Source organism: Leptinotarsa decemlineata, unplaced genomic scaffold, assembly GCF_025532065.1.
Source record: "Leptinotarsa decemlineata unplaced genomic scaffold, Ldec_3_MD MMD2_tig00026299_RagTag_RagTag, whole genome shotgun sequence".
NCBI lineage: Eukaryota > Metazoa > Arthropoda > Insecta > Coleoptera > Chrysomelidae > Leptinotarsa > Leptinotarsa decemlineata.
The window spans coordinates 11,518,403-11,539,011 of NW_027412676.1; the positions used below are offsets into that span (position 1 = coordinate 11,518,403).

The following is a 20,609-nucleotide window of genomic DNA, read 5'->3' on the forward strand; positions in this document are numbered from 1 at the left end:
TTTCATTATAACTATGGTAATGTCGGCAAATATTTGTTTCAGAGAATTACGATGTTTACGAAATACAATACACATGAACCTTATGTGTTCTTATATGTTGACATACTGCATGTGGATTTCTACATTGATATTCGTAAGTATATATCCATTCAACAATGATTATGTTTGAACAAATCCAGACACCGGCATTCAATACAATTACTATCATCAATATGAGATGTGTGTTTTTAATGAAACATCAGTCACTCGAAATCATTACCTGAAAGGTAGGGTAGGGAGGGAGAATGGCGGTCACCTAAGGAAAGCATGGTGTATTTTTTAAATTGTTTATTATAAATCATAATAAGGAAAAGTAACAAATTCTTCTGTTATCAAGTAATCAACAATTCAACAACAAAAGCAACTATTTTTGACCTACTAGTAGTGAAAAAACATTTAAAAAATACATGTTGGAGCGGCATTCCCCATGACTTTGGGTAATACCGCTTAGGGTACGGGGTAATGAGATCAACCTTATATTTTATTTTTGGACACATAAATCACAGATGTATCCATCTGGCGAATCCGATCCTGAACATATAGCATGAGCCCCAGTCCGCAGATTGAATAAATTCAATATTTACAAAATGAGCATCTTTCGGAAGAAATCCAAAAACAGGTCAACTTTAATTTTTGACGGCCCGTCTCATGATATTCATATGAAAGACGTTTCGTCACCGGTGTTGGCGTGATGACGTAATCGACAATTTTTTTAAATGCAAACAGGGGTCATGTGGCACCTCATTCAAAAGGTCTACTAATCATCTATTCAACGGTATAACCATGCCAATATTCATTTATACAAGATGAATCAAAACATGTTATTTATTGAAGTACAATAAAATTATAATAAATGTTCAAATTGATGACCTTCAGCTATGATGCAATGTGAAAGCCGGGCACTGAATTCATTTCTAACGTTTCCGAGAACTCCGGGGGTTATTTGTGCAATCTCCGCTCTGATGCGTTCCTTCCACTCTTCTAAATCATTTGGTCGATTTTGGTAAACTTTACTCTTCAAGTATCCCCATAAAAAAAGTCTAACGGGGTCAAATCCAGAGACCTTGGTGGCCATTCGATCGGCCCTCTTCTTCCTATCCACTTTTCTCGGAAAACAGTATCCAGGTAGGTTCGTACATCAACGGCGTAGTGTGGGGGCGCCCCATCCTGCTGAAACCACAAATTATTTCTATTTGGAAATAGCTGATTCAGTTGTGGCATCAGATAATCTTGAAGAAAGTGTAGATACCGAGCACCAGTTACGCTTTCCTCAAAAAAGTATGGTCCTATTACCTGGTTGTTCAAAATTCCGGCCCAAACATTCACTTTTTGTGGATATTGTGTGCTATGCTCCTCCATCCAATGTGGATTTTCTCTTACCCAGTATCGATAAGTCTGACGGTTTACGTGACCGTTGAGCATAAAAGTAGCTTCATCTGAAAATATTATATTTTGTATGGAACTCCGATCTCTGTGCGAGCGCTCCATCATGATTTCGCAAAATTCGACTCTTCTGTCAAAGTCATCTTCTAACAGTTCTTGGACCAGGTGAACTTTATACGGATGCCACTTTTCTTTTTTTCAACACTCTAACAACAGTCGATTGGTGTAAATTATTATCCACTGCGACTTGCCTCGTGCTGGTATGGGGGTTTTCTTGGAACGCAAGTACCACATCAAGTTTTTGGACTTCTGAAATTGATTTTCTACCACTTTTAGGGAGATCTATAACATGACCCTTTTCTCGAAACTTTTTCTCAATTTTACTTATTGTTGATTGAGAAACGAGTTCTCGGTTGGGGTATTTCGCATTGAATAAATCACGAACTTCTGCCTGAGTCCTTACTTTATCTCCACAGCCAATCATAATTAAAATTTCGATTCTTTGGGTTTCTGTTACTTTCATTGCCAGATTATAAGTGATTTAAATATTTTTCTAGAAATAATGTCAACTGCTTCAATGATACTTCAATGACATTGACTAATCTCAAGTAGAGTGTAGGACTTTTATCACCATTTCTTTTTTCTAATCAACAAAAACAATAGAAGACAGTACGATACTTTATTCTCAGTGGCGGTGCATAGCATTATTTGGTTCAACGAATTACTATTATTTGTAATTCCAGTCTTCTGAATACATAATTTCGGTTGACCCTGTATTAATACATATTGAAACCATTATACCGTTGAATAGACGACTAGTAGACCTTTTGAATGGGGTGCCACATGACCCCTGTTTGCATTTAAAAAAATTGTCGATTACGTCATCACGCCAACACTGGTGACGAAACATCTTCTATATGAATATCATGAGATGGGCCGTCAAAAATTAAAGTTGACCTGTTTTTGGATTTCTTCCGAAAGACGCTCCTTTTGTGAATATCGAATTTATTCCAAACATTTGCATCGTACTGTATAATAATACATCCATAATACATCATCCACATTCATTTTGACATCACTGTCAACGTTGCAAAGGTGCTCTTCATCTTCACTCTCTGAAGAACTTTCTTGTGAAATTTTTCTCTTGCAAGTTTTCTCTTTCAAATGTTTGTTCTTTTCTTTGCCAACTCTTTTTGGTCTTGATTCATCATCTTTTCCAATCTTATTGAGTTTCGCAATTTTTTATAGTAAATAATTTCCATAGGTCTCGCAGTTAATATGGTAGCATGTTGTTTTTGCTTTCTTTGACCTGCTTAATTGATGGATCTGCCAAAGGAGATGTATGTCTTAGAATTATAGCCATACCATCAGACTTCGCATCTTCAAAATTATGAACATTTGGGAATAGGTTTTCAGCGATTTGCTTCGATTCTTGTGCCATCAACGACGCTGCCAAAAAATCTTGATCAGTGAAAACATTCGGGTTCAATGGGTAAATTCCCGTGGCTCAAAGTCCAGATTCTGCTTCACTTATATTCACAACTTGTACTTATGCTTTATTGAAAAGACCTGCTACATCAAATGGAATTATTTCAGACACTAAAAGTACCTTCATATGCCTGTTGCATTCATGCCTATAAAGCTTCCAGCGGCCCATTGTATGACACATTCAGCGGCTGTGTTCTGTGAGAACTGTGTGGTGGAATGGTAAGCATTGTGATATGGTTTTCCCTACAAAAATTGAAGGCTTGAAGGGAAATGGGAAATGTGACTGATGTGATTGTCCGGAATTAACAACACAGGTGATTCTTGGGTCGGCCCAGCAAATTCTGTGAAATGTTTGACCCAAGTGACAAATAAGTCTTCGTTTATCCAGCCGTTTTTAGAGTTGGTGTATATTGCACCAGCTGGTCCATCTTTTTCTAATGATGGCATCATTCTCTGTCTGGCAAAAATAAACATAGGCGGTATGAAGTTTTCGGCTGCACTTATCGCACACATAACTGTTATGTTGCTTCCTCGTTCGCCGCTTGAAACAGACCCGATTATACTTTGTCCTTTCTCGGCGAGCACTTTTCCAGGGTCTATCACTGTGGTAATATCAGTTTCGTCTGCATTGTATATATTTTTGGGAATAAACTTAAGTTTTTTCCCTAAGTCGCCTAGTTTATCATAGAAATGAGTTATTTCTTTTTTGTTGAAAGCATAAATTCTATTCAAGCTTATCGCTTCAGCTTTGTGTATAGAAACCGAAGGATTGCGTCTCATAAAGGAGTGCACCAAATCCAATCAGGCTGTTTTGCTGCTTTGATCTTAATTGTTTTTGATATTGTTGAGCTCATCATATTTAAAAACAAGTTTGCGCGAAACTGCGACACTGAGTCTGTAATATGCTCATGTTTTAGTCGATCCCTCGAAGTATTAAATGGTATGTTATATTGTTTTGCGGCTTTTCTTTTCGACAAACCTCCTTAAAATGCAGTTTTAGCATTTTGTAGGTCTTCTTCGGTCCAAGCCGCTTTAGCAGTGGTCTTGTGATATTTCTTGGCATATCTACAACAATAAAAATATAAATCACTAAGGGGTAATGACACTCAGATGAGCGATATAACCCCAAACGGTCATTTTGTAATAAATTTGAAATTATAAACAAACATACACAATTTTTGGAAAATGATTGCAATAAGTATAATATCTGAACAAAAATTAGATCTGCACGACCGCAAATGAAAAAACACACTTTATTATCCTTAGATGCGAGCTGACTGTTTGCAACTTTACTTCTATACGGTGGCAACGCGCTTCACGCAACGTAATGTGTTACTACTTTCCAATTTAACAGAATCACAGAGGTGGGCCCCAATGAGCACTATTCCCCCTCCCAATCCTACATAAAATTTCTAAGAGATAAGTTTTTTAATTTTTATTTCTACTGCTACGTAAAACCTTTTTTGTTTAATAGCAATGGTTTGAAAGTGTGAAAGAGTCATGAATTGAAATATATTGAAAACAAAATAAAACTGTAATGAATATCGGTGAACCGTATATTGAGAGAGCTATATTTTATGAAGCTAGCAGCTTTCCATATTAAATACACGCTTGCTCAACTGTTAAACTACCCAATCATGAAAGGTGTTTTTCGTAGAATAGTTAATATTCTGTTTTGCAAAGTAGATACAAAATATGCTCCCAACAACTGTCGGCTAATTGCTCTTCTACCAATAGTGTCCAAAATCAAACAAAATTGTTACAAAGACCCCACGAATTACTTGAATTTTTTTTTTCAAATATTCATCATGGATTTCTTGAAAGAAAAAGTACTGAATTAGCATTATCGAATTTCACTATCGATGTACAAGAGAGCATTGACAAAAGTTTAAAAAACTGACTTAGTTTCAGACATATCCAGAGCGCTCGATACGGTTTCCAAAAGAATTCTATTGAAGAAGCATATACCAGGGGTATTCCTATTGATTTGACAGTTATTATAGTGCTATAGTGGAGCTATATGGAGATTTAGGCGAATTAAGGCGAATGGAAAATGGTGTACAACAGGGATTAGTTTTGGGTCCAGTTTTTTCTCGCAGTTGTCACTAACGATACGGATATATACTTTTGCTAATGACACTGCCCTTCTCTACTTCAAATAAAAAAATAGTTGTTTACAATAACATGTTCTGTGACCTTAATATGACTTGGAACTAGTGTCACACAATGAAATACATTTGAAAAAACTAACTATAATAATTTCCCAGCTCGAGACAAAAACCATTCCAACTATACACTAGGATTATATAAATTGGATTCGGAGTATGAAGATTTTAGACTTTTGCTACTCTACTGATCGAATATAACACACGAAATACTTGAAAAGTTCTCAAAAAGTTTCCATCTGGCAATCGGATTTATAGTATCGAGTAGTTTTGAAGTGATGACAAATTCATATTTTTTCAATCAATTCATTATTTTTATTTCCTGCAGGTGAATTACGCCAACAATACATCGATGTTCTGTGTCTTCAATGTGATGTTACTCCATTACTTCCATATAACTACATTTTTCTGGATGTTTGTTGAAGGTAAGCTGATTGTAAATGTATTCCAATATTGTTAAAAATATCACTTCATTGTCACTGTAGCTGGTGAAAAGTCAAATATCACTCAGTTGAAGGATGCTTTTCAGAAAAATTCATTTTTTGCGACCGCACAACTCAAATGGCTTTTTCGGAATATCAAGGTGCAAAACGAAAAAAAATATTCAAAGAATAGGGAACAAGAAATTATCGAACAATGGGCATCATGAGAAGAATATTTAAAAAGTCTACCAGACGAATGAAAATTCTGTGCATGAATCGATACATCAAGGCTCTGATAACGTGTATTCATATGTACTAAATCAGTAAAAGAGGTTCAACTCGAAAACACCAAAAAATAAATACAGGGTTACTGAAAAATTGGGAGAAAAACCAAATGATAAATGTTCACCGACTATTTCCAAAACGGAGAAAAGGCAGAATGATTAGAGAGTGGAATTGTAAAAAATAGTGATTCATGAAAAATTCCATTCAGAGTTCAATCGAACATTGGTATAGTACGCGCAAACTGAGAAGAGATTTTGATGCGCATTAAAAACCAAATTTTAACCGCCCCAGAAGGTAGCTTTTGGTCACACAAACTAATGTCAATAATATATTGGCGGAATATGACTTACGTGGGGGGAGTTTTTCAACAAAGAAAGATTTTACGTTTCTGCGCTGACTCATCTTATTTGGTGCGTGCTGTACTAATCCATGAAAAGTAAAAAGAATCAGAAAAAAATAATGAGAAGAAAAAAAAGACAAGAATGAGTACTTTGAGTGAAGAAAGGCTGAGGTCATCTATTAGAATCACTTTGAGTAATTTTTTGATGATGCCAGCCTAGTTAATGAATGACATATCCTCATACATTTCTGTATTCTCGATTTAGCTGAATATTTCGTGAATGAATAACTATCCCAACTGAACTCCTAACTTCACTTCGATTGAATAATTAGCAGATTTCGATATTTCTTCTTTCATTCTAGGACTCTACCTCTACATTCTTGTCGTGAAAACGCTGACAAGGGAGAGTTTCAAGCTAAGGGTGTACGCGTGTCTTGGCTGGGGTAAGTTGATGGTATAATTTCACTATAGAATACTTTTATTGAAAAGAGAACATTACATCAATTCACACTCTCAAATGATTTTTGAAATTTTATAAGATGAGTTACAAAGGCAATAAAAAAAATTGCATCTTCATGGTACACGGAGATGATGATCATATAATATAAATTCATAGAAAAGGATTCAGGATAAGGATAAATACATCTGCATTTTGAGGCGACTTCAATTGGATCACAAAAATACAACTAGTCAGTATATGTGTCTGCTTAACATGCTCAAAACCCTTAGAATATGTTACCACAACAAACGAAAAGTCATCGGAGCTCTTGTTCTTAGTAATACGGAATATGTGCTCCACGAATATTATACACAAGCAAAACATACCTTCAAGACCCATTGTGAGTGCGACTGATCTCCATTACAACTACTTGGCCAGTATAACGCAACCACTAACACATTAAGCTCAGAGCATTTCTTCAGCCTCATAAAAACATTTGTCAAAGTCTGGACATTGAATCCTAGCACTTCAACAAACCACTTAATGAAGCTCTGAAGCAAATAGCCATGAATGATAACTTGCAACCTCTCATTATCGAATTCTCAGCCCCTGCTTAAAAAAATATTTCAGTTTCTGCAACAGACTTTATAAACAAACAGAAGGTGCTCTAGTGGGTTCCGCATCATTACCTGTCATCGTCAACCTATTCAGGAGCTATTTCAAAACCAAGGCTTTGAACAACGCCACGAAGGATCCCAAATTATGCCTGAGATATGCGACATTATTCTAATCATTTGGCCTTGTGAAAAAGAAGAACTCGAACTTTTCGTGACATACCTGAACCAATCTAGTATATCTCATCGATGGAAAAAATTAACAAGATCATACGAAATGACGAATCCAGCACACAGTCAATAGGAAACCAATATGTACTAACATATACTAACATCACCATCCAGCATGAATACAAGTGGTAGCCAACAGCCAAATCTGAAAGCCTAACAGATGGAGGCACGAAGGAACAAGACATGAAAGATATACAAAAAGATCTTCAGCGGAATGGGTATTAGAATCATACAATTCATAATGCAACACACTGCAGAAAGGAAATAATTGATGAAGAAAACAGACACAAAATGAATATACGACCTCCTGTCGTATGTTACCCTTATTTGGAATAACGCAATCAAGAAACGTGTAAAGTCAAGAGCTATTGCACTCAATATTTCTAAGGCCCTTTACCGTGTGTGGCATGAAGGTCTGCTGGCAAAACTTCGATGCTATGGCTTGTCGGCTCATTTTTGTGTGAGGCTCTCCAACTTCCTGAAGAGACGTTTCCTGCAAGAGGCTCTTCAACCCTCTTTTTATTGTATATCAACGACTCATTGAAGAACACAAAGATTCCAATATATTGCTTAGCTGACGACAGCACACTTGTCTCATCATTTCATATGGATTCCAGGACATCAGCTGCGGATGTACATCTTCACCGGCAGTAGGAGGTTGCATATCTTAATGAGAATCTGGAAGTGATTTCGAATTGTGGTGAAGGTAACCAGGTTCAATTCAATGTCACAAAAACTTAGGCATTGGTTTTCTCCAAAAGTATAAATAACTCCGATCTGGATATACCCACTAATGTCAGAGCAGATAACTCCGCTTTCTGCTTCGATGAGTTTTTTCAGGGTTAAAATGGACACCAATATGTCTTGGCACAATTATGTTGCTGGAATTGCAAAGATTGCTTCTCAAAAGGTTGAAACACTGTTTTGAAACGAAAAACTGTACACACATCAGCAACTTTTGATGCTTCATAAAGCTCAGATCAGACCTTCTTTGGAGTTGTTCTGATGTATAGAGCTCCGTCCCTGAGAATACCCTGAATCTGCTGGATTCCACCCAGAAAGGAGTCATCCGCCTGATTGAGATTTATTTCTTTGCATGACCTACACATCTCCGCAAAGGGTTTATTTGAGAATCAATTGTTTTATTGATTTCTTTGGAAAATCCTGTATCAGGAGGGTTTGTTTTTTTATAACTGTTCATGAACAAAACCATCTTAGTTTTGGTGAAAAAATATTTTTTATATACTCAATCATTTACATCGCTCAATGACTTCATTAGAATCATTTTTTCATCTAATATATCATTTACGGGTATCAAATATGCATATTTCCTGGTATGAACAAAAGAATAATGAATATCTAACTGCTTATTTTAATATGCTCAAAGGGTACGTTCGTACTCATTGTGTAAAACAGTTTTTGATAGGTAATATTTGATGATATGGAAATTGATTATTCATTAGAATTGATTTCTGAAATTCATGTTAATCAAAGACAATTTTGTTACTTGTTCATTGGTCCTTTGAAGTGGAGATAATTTTACTGTATTGATAACGCATGTCAGATGATTTATTGTATTTTTTACAGGACTTCCTTTGATTTTCATCGTTCTTTGGGCAGTAGTGAAATGGTTTATACCTTTAAGCAATCAGTCACCAAATTCAGTAAGTAATAAGATGTTATGTGATGGAATTGGCCGACAAGTAACACTTTGAAATTTCCACTGGTAATTTTACAAAATCGCAACACGTGTTTTTTTGTGCATCAGCTTCTTCAAGCGTTTTTATACCAACTGAAAACTGTCCATCAAAAATCTCACAATGAAGTGTTTTTGTACCAATATTACATACTGTGTATTGATTGTTATTTTTTAATTTGTCGAATTGATCGTTACTAATTTCCGTTATGATTTTTTTTATTTCGAATACAAATTATTTAGAGCTAATCAACCAAGTTTGTAGTTTTATTGCCTGTTTCTAGCGTGAAGTATATTTTTTCATCAGTTACTTTATAAATTGGAATATAGACAAAATGATAAAGAAACGCTCATTCTAGTTACACAAAGGCCGTATTAATATCGTGGGTATTACAGAAGAGTATTCTATCTGAGAAGCTTCAATTCACTGACAAGAAAACACGATCCCAAAAAGGTGGTTCGCGGCAATGTTGGAAAAATGACATTTTTGATGAATTTGCTAAAATAAATTGCTTCATTGCTTCTGGTCATCGGTGGACTTCTCAGTAAACATGGCCAAAAAGTAGAATGCGCACATAGTTGCCTAAGAACTCAATTAGCACAAAAACAAGTGAACAAGTAATATTCCTTAGGAAAAGTAGCTTCTTTTGTGTGTGAGTGGAAATATCAAGCCAAATTTTCACATTATCAAAAATTCGTTTGGATGGGTTAGGGGAGTTTTCAGGGTTTTTTTTTTCAAAAACGTCCTTCTTTTCAAAAAAAAATGTATCTCAATAGTGAAACTTGGTCACACAGACCAAAACTAACCATAGAATATAGAGTTGAGCCATATTGGAACGATAATAACGATCCCAATTCCCAAACATTTTCAGGTTGGGTCAGGTAATAGAAAGAAAATTAGGCAATAGTAGTGACACAAGTACTGAAAACTGTTTCGTTCCTAAAGTACGCTATTTTGAAGTTCGAAGATTTTTTTAGTTTTGCACAAATTTGAATTTGTACCCCTTGACTATATATATTTGTGACTTCATCTGAAGTGAAAGGTAGAGTTTGGAAGGTGGTTGACAATGTTTCGTGGAGTATTTCATCAGTTCGGACTTCCATTGTCTGATATAATATAAATTGATTTGAAATTCCCGAAAAAATATAAAAATATTAATCGAAAATAACAATTTCATTTGAACAAAAAACTGAAATTACAAAGAAATAACATAAAAGCAAACAACAGCCAGAAAAATAAAAATGAAAATATTAATAAAATCTGAAAATTAAAAATTATTATAAACAAAAAATGAAAAATAAAAATAAAAATTTAAAGATTCCAAAACAAGTTATGTCACGACGTTTCGATTGTTAGTATCCACAATCGTCTTCGGGTGATAACTGGACTCATTCCTCCAAAATCTGACTATTTATAGGCCATTCGAGTGCTTTCACCTATCCCCTCTTCTCTCTCCGCTTCATTGGTTTTAGCGGGAGATGACCGTTTGGCGGGAGTTGGTCGTTTTTCGCTTGATTAGAGGTTTCCATATGTTACGTATCTCTACGCTAGCTCGGCTAAATGCGTTGTTGGACAACATATACGCGGCTTCTTTGAATTTTCTCCTGAACCAGTGTTCCTCTTTGTGGATGATTTCAGCTTAAGCCCACTCGATATTATGTTGATGAGCCCAAACATGCTCTGCTATTCCGGATTTGCTGGTTTCTCCTCGCTGTGTGTGTTTCAGTTTTTTGTTCAAATAAAATTGTTATTTTCGGTTAACCTTTTGAATATTTCTTCAGGAATTTCAAATCAATTTATATTATATTAGAGACAATGGAAGTCCGAACTGATGAAATAAAAGGTAGAGCATAACATTATTCCATCAAACAATTTCAAATTCTAATGCTTTATAATGCTCAGACCAGACCTTCTTTGGAGTATTATTCTCATGTACGGACCTCCGTCCCTAAGCATACCCTGAAACCACTGGATTCCATCCAGAAAAGAGCCATCCGCCTGATTAAAGACACGAACATCACTTGCAACCTTGATAGTCTGGATCATCGAAGAAAGGTTGGAGATTTGTCACTCTTCCACAGACACTTTCACGGGAAATGCTCAAATGACTCAGCACATTTGATTACACCAATAGCGGTACATATCAGAAATACGCGACGGACTGTTATTGTTTTGAAGTTCAACTCCGTACACCTCGTAATCAACTATTTATAGATACTTTCACGGGAGGTGTTCAAGTGACTTTTGATTCCACCAAGAGCAGTACATATCAGAAATAAGCGAAGGTGTGTGGCTGCTCATTGTTTTGAGGTTCAACTCAGTACATCTCGAACTTCACTGTTCAAGAACTCTTCCATTTGGAGAACTGCGTTCTTGTGGAATAAACTTCCTGAGAACGGTTTCCCATATAAATTCAATCTCCAACGATTCAAATCCAACTTGACTCGCTACTTTCGCCCAGGCACCGCTTCAAGAGCCCCTTAAGGATTTTCCTAGTGTTTGTGTTTTGTTTCAAAAAAACTCACAACTACGACAACCATAACATTAACGTCCCACGTTACTATAAATTTGTCTAATCATTGTATGCCGTTCATTTTACAATAGGCAGCATGCACTACTGGTTGTCTGAATATCAGTAATGGAACAATTATAATTCAACACAATATTATACAGTTGCATGTACAACTTAGATAAGGAAAAGTTATTTCCATATAATTCATTGTTTATGATGCAAAGTAGTTGTTTCGGGTGGATTTTCTCCCGGTTTATATTTGGAACAAATCTGAAAAACTATACATTTGGAGGGATTTGGTCTATTCCCAAATCTTTAATTATCTGGATACTATTGTGTGATACTATATTAGGGATTCAGTTGTTAATTTCTTATTATACTTACATAAGAAAAAACTGGACCTAAAACTATTGTTTTCGGCAATCTTCGTTTCACGTACTTAATTCCTAGGAGAATACATTATTTTTGCTGTAATATATGAATCTCCGAAAGTTGCAAATACATTTCTCCTGAACTATAATTCTGAAGTTATTGCAACAAACAGTATAAATTACTCTTTGTAAGTCGAAACCTGATTTTGTGACTTATTTTGTGAATTATTTGAAATATTGCATTGTCGATGCTTCTCAATCTGAATTGTAAAAATAATATTGGATTTCTAATTCAGTCTATTTTCGATACATTTTTTCAATACTTCAGATAAATTGTTCATTGATGAGATTGGTCGATAGAGTATTTATTGTGATCATATTTAAATTGACAAATGATGAAAAATCGTGAGTAAGTAAAAAAATTGTTTTTTTTAGTTCAAAATATTCTACGGTTGAAATTGAATGTTTCTTTGAATCTCTTCTCTTTGTCAATAGTCGAAATGTCTTGAAAAATGGTCTCCAATGAGAGTAGTCATTTATAAAACAATCTATGGTGTGAGAAATGGTGCTTTTAATAAATATATAATATTCTACATACCCTCCATTCGTTTTATTTTTACGCTAAATACACCCATTTGTCTGTGTTGGAATGAAAACTTTCCCGAAAAACAGATTAATTCACTGGAAAACTCATTCTAATATCTCGTGTGACGTTGAAAAATTTAATATTCAGATTCAAGTGCTGCTTTTGAAATATTAATTCAACTAATCTGACGTCTTGTAGAACGACTTAATCCGTGGAAGATTTGTTTTTGAAATTGCGGTACACTGCATCGCTTAACATCTCTCACTCAAGAACAGACGTCGTGTTGTGCCATTTCCCCGGAAAGTTCAATGGAGACTTCTATTTCTGACTTTCCAATTTCAACTTATGTTTCTAGCTATCATTCCTGAACAGCTAATTTTTAACATACTTTTATGACATTCAATAGATAATTGAACGTACCAAAGTAGGAATGTTCGGATATTTGAATTATACAGGGTGTAACTAAAAAAGTGTGGAACATTTAGGGAGGTGATTCTTCATCGGAAAAAAGATAGGATCTTTCATATACAGAAATTTCATTGGAGCATCTCTTATTAAGATACAGACCCTTGAAGGGGGTATATAAAATTTGTATTACAATTTTTTTCACAAGCACTAAAACCACTAAATTAACCTGACGTTTTGTACTATCGAAGAGACACTTAGTTAGAAATTTATTTAGTTTACCCCATGATTGTAAGGGGTGGAAAAGTCAACCCCTGAAATTTATTTCCGCAGTAACTTTTTGTCTTATCATTTGTTTACCATTTAAAAATTCATTTCCAATAGCATATTTTATTCTGAACAAAAAATGTCTCTTGGGTTTTTCGCCCAAAATAAACCAGTTCGCAGCAAAACATTATTTTACGAACAACTACAGAGATACATCGTCATAAATTCGAAAATACGAAACTAATCTATCTAGTAGGTCGCTATTAGTGATAGTGACAATTAAATTAGTATGACGCTATCAGTTTGTGAATTTTGGAAATTGAATTAATACTAAATTGTGTGTTGTTGTTCTGTTCTTGATTTGTTACTTTAATAATTCACTTGTTATTAAAATGGCATACACAAATGAGGAAATGGCTGATATGCATTACGTTTACGGTCTGTCGCAGGGGAATGGGTTAGAAGCTTCTAGAAGATATGCTGAAATGTATCCTCAACGGCAGCATCCTTCACATAGAATATTTGCTCGACTTCATCAACGATTACGGGAATATGGTTCATTCGACAAAAGAACGCAGGATTGTGGTCGCCATCGAGAAGAACGAACACCACAGCTTGAGGAAGCAGTAATCAATGTGATTGAAGAACAACCTACTACCACTACTAGAAAAATTGCTTTCCAGCTAAATGTTGATCATATGACGGTATTTCGGATTTCAAAGGAACAACTCTTATACCCTTACCATCTGCAACGAGTACCGGCACTGTTACCGCGAGACTTTCCGAACCGTCTTGAATTTTGCAATTGGATGCTGGAAATGATTAGAAGAAATTGTGACTTTCTGAAGACGACAGAATTCACAGACGAATGTAGTTTTTCTCGAGACAAGATAATTAATTTTCATAATTACCACATATGGGCTGATGAAAACCCTCACGCTATTGTCGAAACTAACCATCAAGAACAGTTTTCTCTTAACGTGTAGTTCGGAGTTAATGGAGATGATTCAATCGGGCCTCATTTTCTACCTCCTCGATTAAATGGTGAGGCATACGTTAAATTTTTAAGAGAAGTGCATCCAGTACTGTTGGAGGAAGTTCCTTTGGACGTCAGAAGGGATGTATTTTTATGCATGATGGGGCTCCTGCCCATTTTAGTCAAGTAGCACGTCAGCATTCAACTGAAACATATGCAAATCAGTGGATAGCTCGAGGAGGACCACAGAACTGCCCCGCTCGATCCCCGGATCTCAATCCTCTCGATTTCTCTATTTGGGACCGTTTACAGCATTTGCTTTATCATACTCCTGTTCGCGATGTAGAGGACTCAAGAAACTGCATCATCGATGCGTGCAGGGTAATCAGAGAGACTCCAGGAATATTTGAGCGAATACGTGGCTCAATGCGCCGATGTCTAGACGCATGCGTAATGTCTGAAGGTAGACATATTGAACATTTACTATGATTTCTACATGTTGTGTGTTTTATTATTAATAAATTAGTTTTGTTTATTACCCTTTAATCGTTCAATGCAGGTACTAACTACAAAATAACAATAAATCCAGTTCGCATTTATGACGATGTATCTCTGTAGTTGTTCGTAAATTAATTTTTGCTGCGAACTGGTTTATTTTGGGCAAAAAACCCAAGAGACATTTTTTGTTTAGAATGAAACAGGCTATCGGAAATTCATTTTTGAATGGTAAACAAATAATGAGACATAAAGTTACATTGGAAATAAATTTTAAAGGTTGCGTTTTCCACCCCTCACAACCATGGAGTAAACCAAATAAATTACTGGCTAAGTGTCTTTTTGGTAGTACAAAACGTCAGGTTGATTTCAATATTGTACCACCTTTTTTCAGTGCTTGTGAAAAAAATTGTTATACAAATTTTATGTACCCCCTTTAAGGGGTAAGAAGTAATTTCATGTCATTACCCCTTCGGAAGTTTCAATTTTTTCATTCGATCAAGGAAAAGTAGAAAGTAAAAAAGTTTTTTTTCAAAATCTCCCTTCAATAATATTCAAGTTATTCCTTTTTTTCAAATACCTGTTGGTTTGTCCAATGAAACTCTAGTCAGAGGAACTTGCAATGAATACGACATATGGCATTGATGTTATTCATGGGAAAAACATACGGATACAGTTTACTGTAATGAAAATTATCTAGCAGGAATGCTCAAGATTTTCATAATACTAGTAAAATATTTACAAAACAAAAAACAATGTCTTCCATATGGAAATTCTTGGAAAAACTGCTGTATTTCTGATTATTGTTTCTATATTGAGAACGATTCTGATATCCAAATATTATTCTCAAAAAAATATTTTTCAACAATATAGCCAGGTTTATATGAAATGTTGACTGAGTAAAAAAGACATTAGAACATAAGTTGATGAATGCGTAATCACCCAGTTTTTCCAGTGTCGATGGTTCATCTATCACCCCATCGATTGGATCTTCCAGGCACCTACAGTTATAGTACTCCTCCTCAACCTTGGCTTCCTCATATGTATAATGTGGGTACTCATCACCAAACTACGATCTGCTAATACCTTGGAGACACAGCAGTACCACAAAGCAGCCAAAGCTCTTCTAGTACTTATGCCACTCCTAGGAATCACTTATGTCATTACCATTTACGCCCCCGTAACAAAGGCATCTTCCATCAATGTTTTCGAGTGGATCAGAGCCTTTCTTATATCTACACAGGTAAGTTTACGGTTTTTTGTATGTGAAATTTCACAATGATAATCTCATTCAGGTACATTTAGTTTTTCAACATCATTGTTTCATTGACTGATTTGAATTTTATTGTAGTTTTGCAATTAGGCTGACGATATATCATCAAACTTTACGTCTATGGAAAACATATTTGATTAAGGTATCTGTTCAAAAAATAAGGTGAACAATTTTCATTTTGTCTCTTATGCACTCTTTGATATGTCCTTGAACTCTATCAGCTATTCGGTTTTTTCTTGTCGAGCAAGTGCATTAAAGATCCTGGATCCTATATCGGTGAAACCAAGAGGCTGTTGAAAGTATGCACAATAAAATATACGTATGCACGTAAAAATCAGTTGATCGCGAAAAGCAAATCATGTTTGGACAAGTTGGTCCGAAACTGAAATCATATACAGAAAAAAATTCTGGTTTTGGAGAAAATTCAAAGTAGTTGCGAACATTTTGAACAACGTATCCAGTTAGGCTTGTATGGAGATACGCAACATATAGAAACCACTAACACTGACTCATTCAAATATTTCAGCCTGGTAATATTTGCTATTTTGGAAAAATTTCACATTTCATGAATTTCCATTTTATTTATTTTTCCATAGACTTCCAATCTGTCCCGTCTTTTCAGACAATGGAAGTTCAAACTTCAATCATTCACCAAGAAACATTGTCAACCACTCTCAAATGAATGATTCATTGTTTTTATTTGTTTATTATTTTAGTTGATGCTTTTTAAAATTCCATCAGTTTCTTGTTTTTTCAAAAATCCCATCCAAGTTATCAGATATTTTTTAATGTGTTATCGTGTTCCTCACTGAAATGTTTTGGGAAACATTTTTTTCACTTACTATGAATACTGAAAGGGAACACAAAGGCTGACTTATTGCGTTTTCGAAATGAAAGGTTGTTTTTCTTTATTCTCCTAAGGAAAATTAAGCATGCTGTTTTGGTTTATTTTACTTAATGAAAATGTTCTCTCCGCCAAGTAACTTCAATATAAAGAATGTGAACCGTTTCAGGTTAATTATCTAAGCCAAGGGGAACTCGGCAACAACAATACAGGGCTGAATATTTAATTTTAGTGGATTAATGTAGGGATTACAACGTTATGAATAAATCCCCCAGATCTAACGAACTTAATTGGTATATCTTTCTTATCTCGACCTACTACATTCGGAAGAGCAGATCGAACGAGATGGGATTTCGATTTCAGTTTGCTCTCATTCGTTAAGTTTCAGTGGTTGGAAACAAACTTTCCGAATTCAATTATATGGAAATTGATTTCTGATTTTAATTAATCAGCGTAACTTTCACCTTGTCAAAATCTGAAATCGCTTTCATTGTATAGGAAGGATTGATTGTAGAATTTGAAACTATTGGGTTCTTGAAATTTTCATTGTGAAGAGTAGGAAATTTTGAAAAATTTCGAGCAATATGAGCAGGTTTCTAGCAATAATGTCAAAAAGCGGAATTATAAGTTTTCTGCTTCGATGAGTTTGTTGGGGGTTAAAATGAACACCAATAGTCTTGGCAAAATCATGTCGCTGGAATTGCAAAGGCTGCTTCTCAAAAGCTTGGAACACCGTTCCGAACCAGAAAATTGTACACAGCTCAGCAACTTTTAATGCTTTATAAAGCTCAGATCAGACCTTCTTTGGAATATTGTATGGAGTTCCACCCCTAAGATTTGTTTCTCTTTTATAGATACTTTCAGGAAAAGTGTTCAAGTGACTTGGCACATTTGATTCCACTAAGAGCGGTATATATTAGAAATACGAGACGGACTGTGACTGCTCCTCGTTTTGAGTTTCACTTCACTATTTGTGGACTCTTTCATTTGGAGAAGTACGTTTATGTGGAATAAACTTCCTGGGAAAGTTTTTCCAAATGTATTTATCCTCAATCGATTCAAATTAAATTTGGATCGCTAGTTTTGCACAGGCACCACTCTGTGAGCACCTTAAAGGTTTCCTATAGTGCTTGTGTTTGTTTTTCACCTTTTTTTCTTTCATGTAATATGACCACATCAACTACGAAGGTTAATGGCGGTGTGGTACAATATATTTCATATAACAATTATACAGGGTGTAACTAAATAAGTGTAAAACATTCAAGAAGGTGATTCCTCATCGAAAAAGAGATAGGATCTTTCATATAAAGAAATTTCATTGGAGCATCCCTTGTTAAGATACAGCCCCTTGAAGGGGGTACATAAAATTTGTATAACAATTTTTTTCACAAGCACTAAAAAAGTTACAATTAACCTGACGTTTTGTACTACCAAAAAGACACTTAGCCAGAAATTTATTTGGTTTACCCCATGGTTGTAAGGGGTGGAAAACGCAAACCCTAAAATTTATTTACAATGTAACTTTTCATCTTATCATTTGCTTACCATTTCAAAATTCATTTCCGATAGCCTGTTTCATTCCAAACAAAAAATTTCTCTTAGATTTTTTGCCCAAAATATATATACGATAAGGATGTTATGTTTCATAGAAATTTTTTATCGTAATGAAATATGAATACACAAGTTTATAAATCAACAAATTTTTCAGCATTCGAGTCATGAGACATGACTTCAGAACATTCTTCTCCATCGGTTTTTGTGAGGCACTTGTTAGCTCAACAACATTGTATTTAAAGTTTTTCATTTTACCAAAACTTTAATGAACAGTTTTTGAAAGTTTCATCATTAAAATCATCCGAATAAAACAAAAACACTTTTTTGTCATTTTTCAATAACAATAAATAGTTGCACGTTTTTTCAATTCTTCTACAGGACAACCCTGTTGTGCTTGTGATTTGTCCTTAAAAAAATCATGTACGTGAAAGATAAAAAAAAGTGAAAATCATATAACCACATCAACTACGAAGGTTAATGGCGTTGTGGTACAATATGAGTCATATCACAAACATATTAAATATACAATATTTATAAATATCAGAAACTTTAGTGAAGTCTTGAAGTTATCCGTATTCAAGGCATCACTGAAATCTTCGTGTAGCCCTTTTGGTAACCCACCTCTCTATAGTCATGACACATCGTGATAATATGTTTCACGTATAACTCAATACATATGTTTCAATATATTTATTGACATATTTGATTTGATATAAAATACTTTCCATCCATTAATCAGCTCTGTGAATGTCGTTTTATACTGGGATCTTAGACTATTGATTTTTCACATATTTTGTGTGACTCAGAGTGTTCAGCAGAAATCAGCAAATACACTAAACGTTTATTTTATGAACTGACAGAACTGACAGTTCTGAAAAAATTTCAATGAAATAGATGACCAGGTTGAATAATAGGGTTCAAACAGAAACTGAACAATACATATTTTATATGAATTGCCTTCATGGCCTTTCTCCTCCTGGCCACGAGTTTGAACGTCAAACAAATTTCTTGAAACCTATTCGTATCGAAAGAGTATTCGGTGCCGTATGGTTTCTATTCTAGTCTGAATCACTGTTGAAGGCATCGAAAGAAGAAGAACCGAAAACGAGTAGAATCGAATAGAACCACGTAATGTATAAACCAGTTCTAAAACTGTGTGCATAATCATTGATGGGTATTATGTAACAGAAATATCCCACTTCTTTCCACTAGTTTCTACTTTTCCGTATAATCTGAATACTTAAAACAATTCATCAAATTTAATAGTCTTGTGAACAATTCATGTTACTTACAACTTGTTAGGAATCACACGATGAAAGGTAAGACCTTGTTAGTCCTTAGCTCGCACAAGTTTTGACTTTTGAGAGTTGTCGTTCGTATGGAAGCGACAGCCACGTTTGTTGCTAATGAATGTATACGCTTTAATGAAAGTTACCGAATATTTTTGTTTATTTGGAATCGAATCCCTTATATTTATTTTGAATTATTCGTTTGAAATGAATGAATCGATAGAAAAAATTTTTTGTTGCTACTATAACAATTTGATAAAGTCGTTGAATAAATAGCTCAATATTTTTTTTTCATTCAACAACATTCACTTCATTCCCTTCCTAAATTGTCATGCAACCTTTTTTGATGATATCTTTCCCTACTTTTCAGTTCAGTTTTTCTCCATTCATTCTCCCTTTGTGACAAAAAGTACGTTTTTCATGTAGATAGTCAGAAGAAGCGGTTACACAACCATTTTTCCATAGAGTAACATAGTAAAATGTAATTATATATAAAAATACACCACTCTTGAGAATATTATAATTTCACTTTAAGAACAGTTTTTTGTGTTTCTTTCCGCTTTCAATAGCATCAAATAATATCCCTTTTTTTTAGTCCATTTCACGAGACGATATATTATAAGTGATACATTATTTTTTTCCTACCATGAAAGGGAAATATTTATTTTAGAAGAGCTGTAGCTCTCTCGCTCTCCACTCCCCCATCTATATATTGAAATCTTCGAAGAGAAAAAAGTATTCGTGCTTGGAATCACACGTTGGATTCAAGATGTCGTTGAACTTCAGTTCGTACAAGTTTCTGCTTTTGAGGGTTTCCGTTCGTGGGGAGATGAAAACTGATCAACCGAAAAACATATTCAACTTCAATGAAAATATCTTTTCAACAACTACTCTCAAGTATATCAACATGGACTCACTCAAAAATTAGGTTTTC

At 34.8% G+C, this 20,609-nt stretch overlaps 1 protein-coding gene across 8 annotated transcripts in view; it reads left to right on the plus strand.

Annotated features, from left to right (window-relative positions):
• The window catches only part of LOC111511253 (Diuretic hormone 44 receptor 2), a 329,140-nt gene that overhangs the window by 244,717 nt on the left and 63,814 nt on the right, over positions 1 to 20,609 (plus strand). For 6 of the 8 annotated variants that reach the window (XM_074180595.1, XM_074180596.1, XM_074180594.1 and 3 more), the window contains exons 4-8: positions 43 to 133; positions 5,404 to 5,500; positions 6,485 to 6,565; positions 8,994 to 9,070; positions 15,662 to 15,958. In XM_074180595.1, coding sequence (XP_074036696.1) covers positions 43 to 133; positions 5,404 to 5,500; positions 6,485 to 6,565; positions 8,994 to 9,070; positions 15,662 to 15,958 — 643 coding nt within the window. The remainder of the gene's footprint in view (positions 1 to 42; positions 134 to 5,403; positions 5,501 to 6,484; positions 6,566 to 8,993; positions 9,071 to 15,661; positions 15,959 to 20,609) is intronic. The other 2 variants (XM_074180597.1, XM_074180600.1) reach the window with 1 other exon arrangement.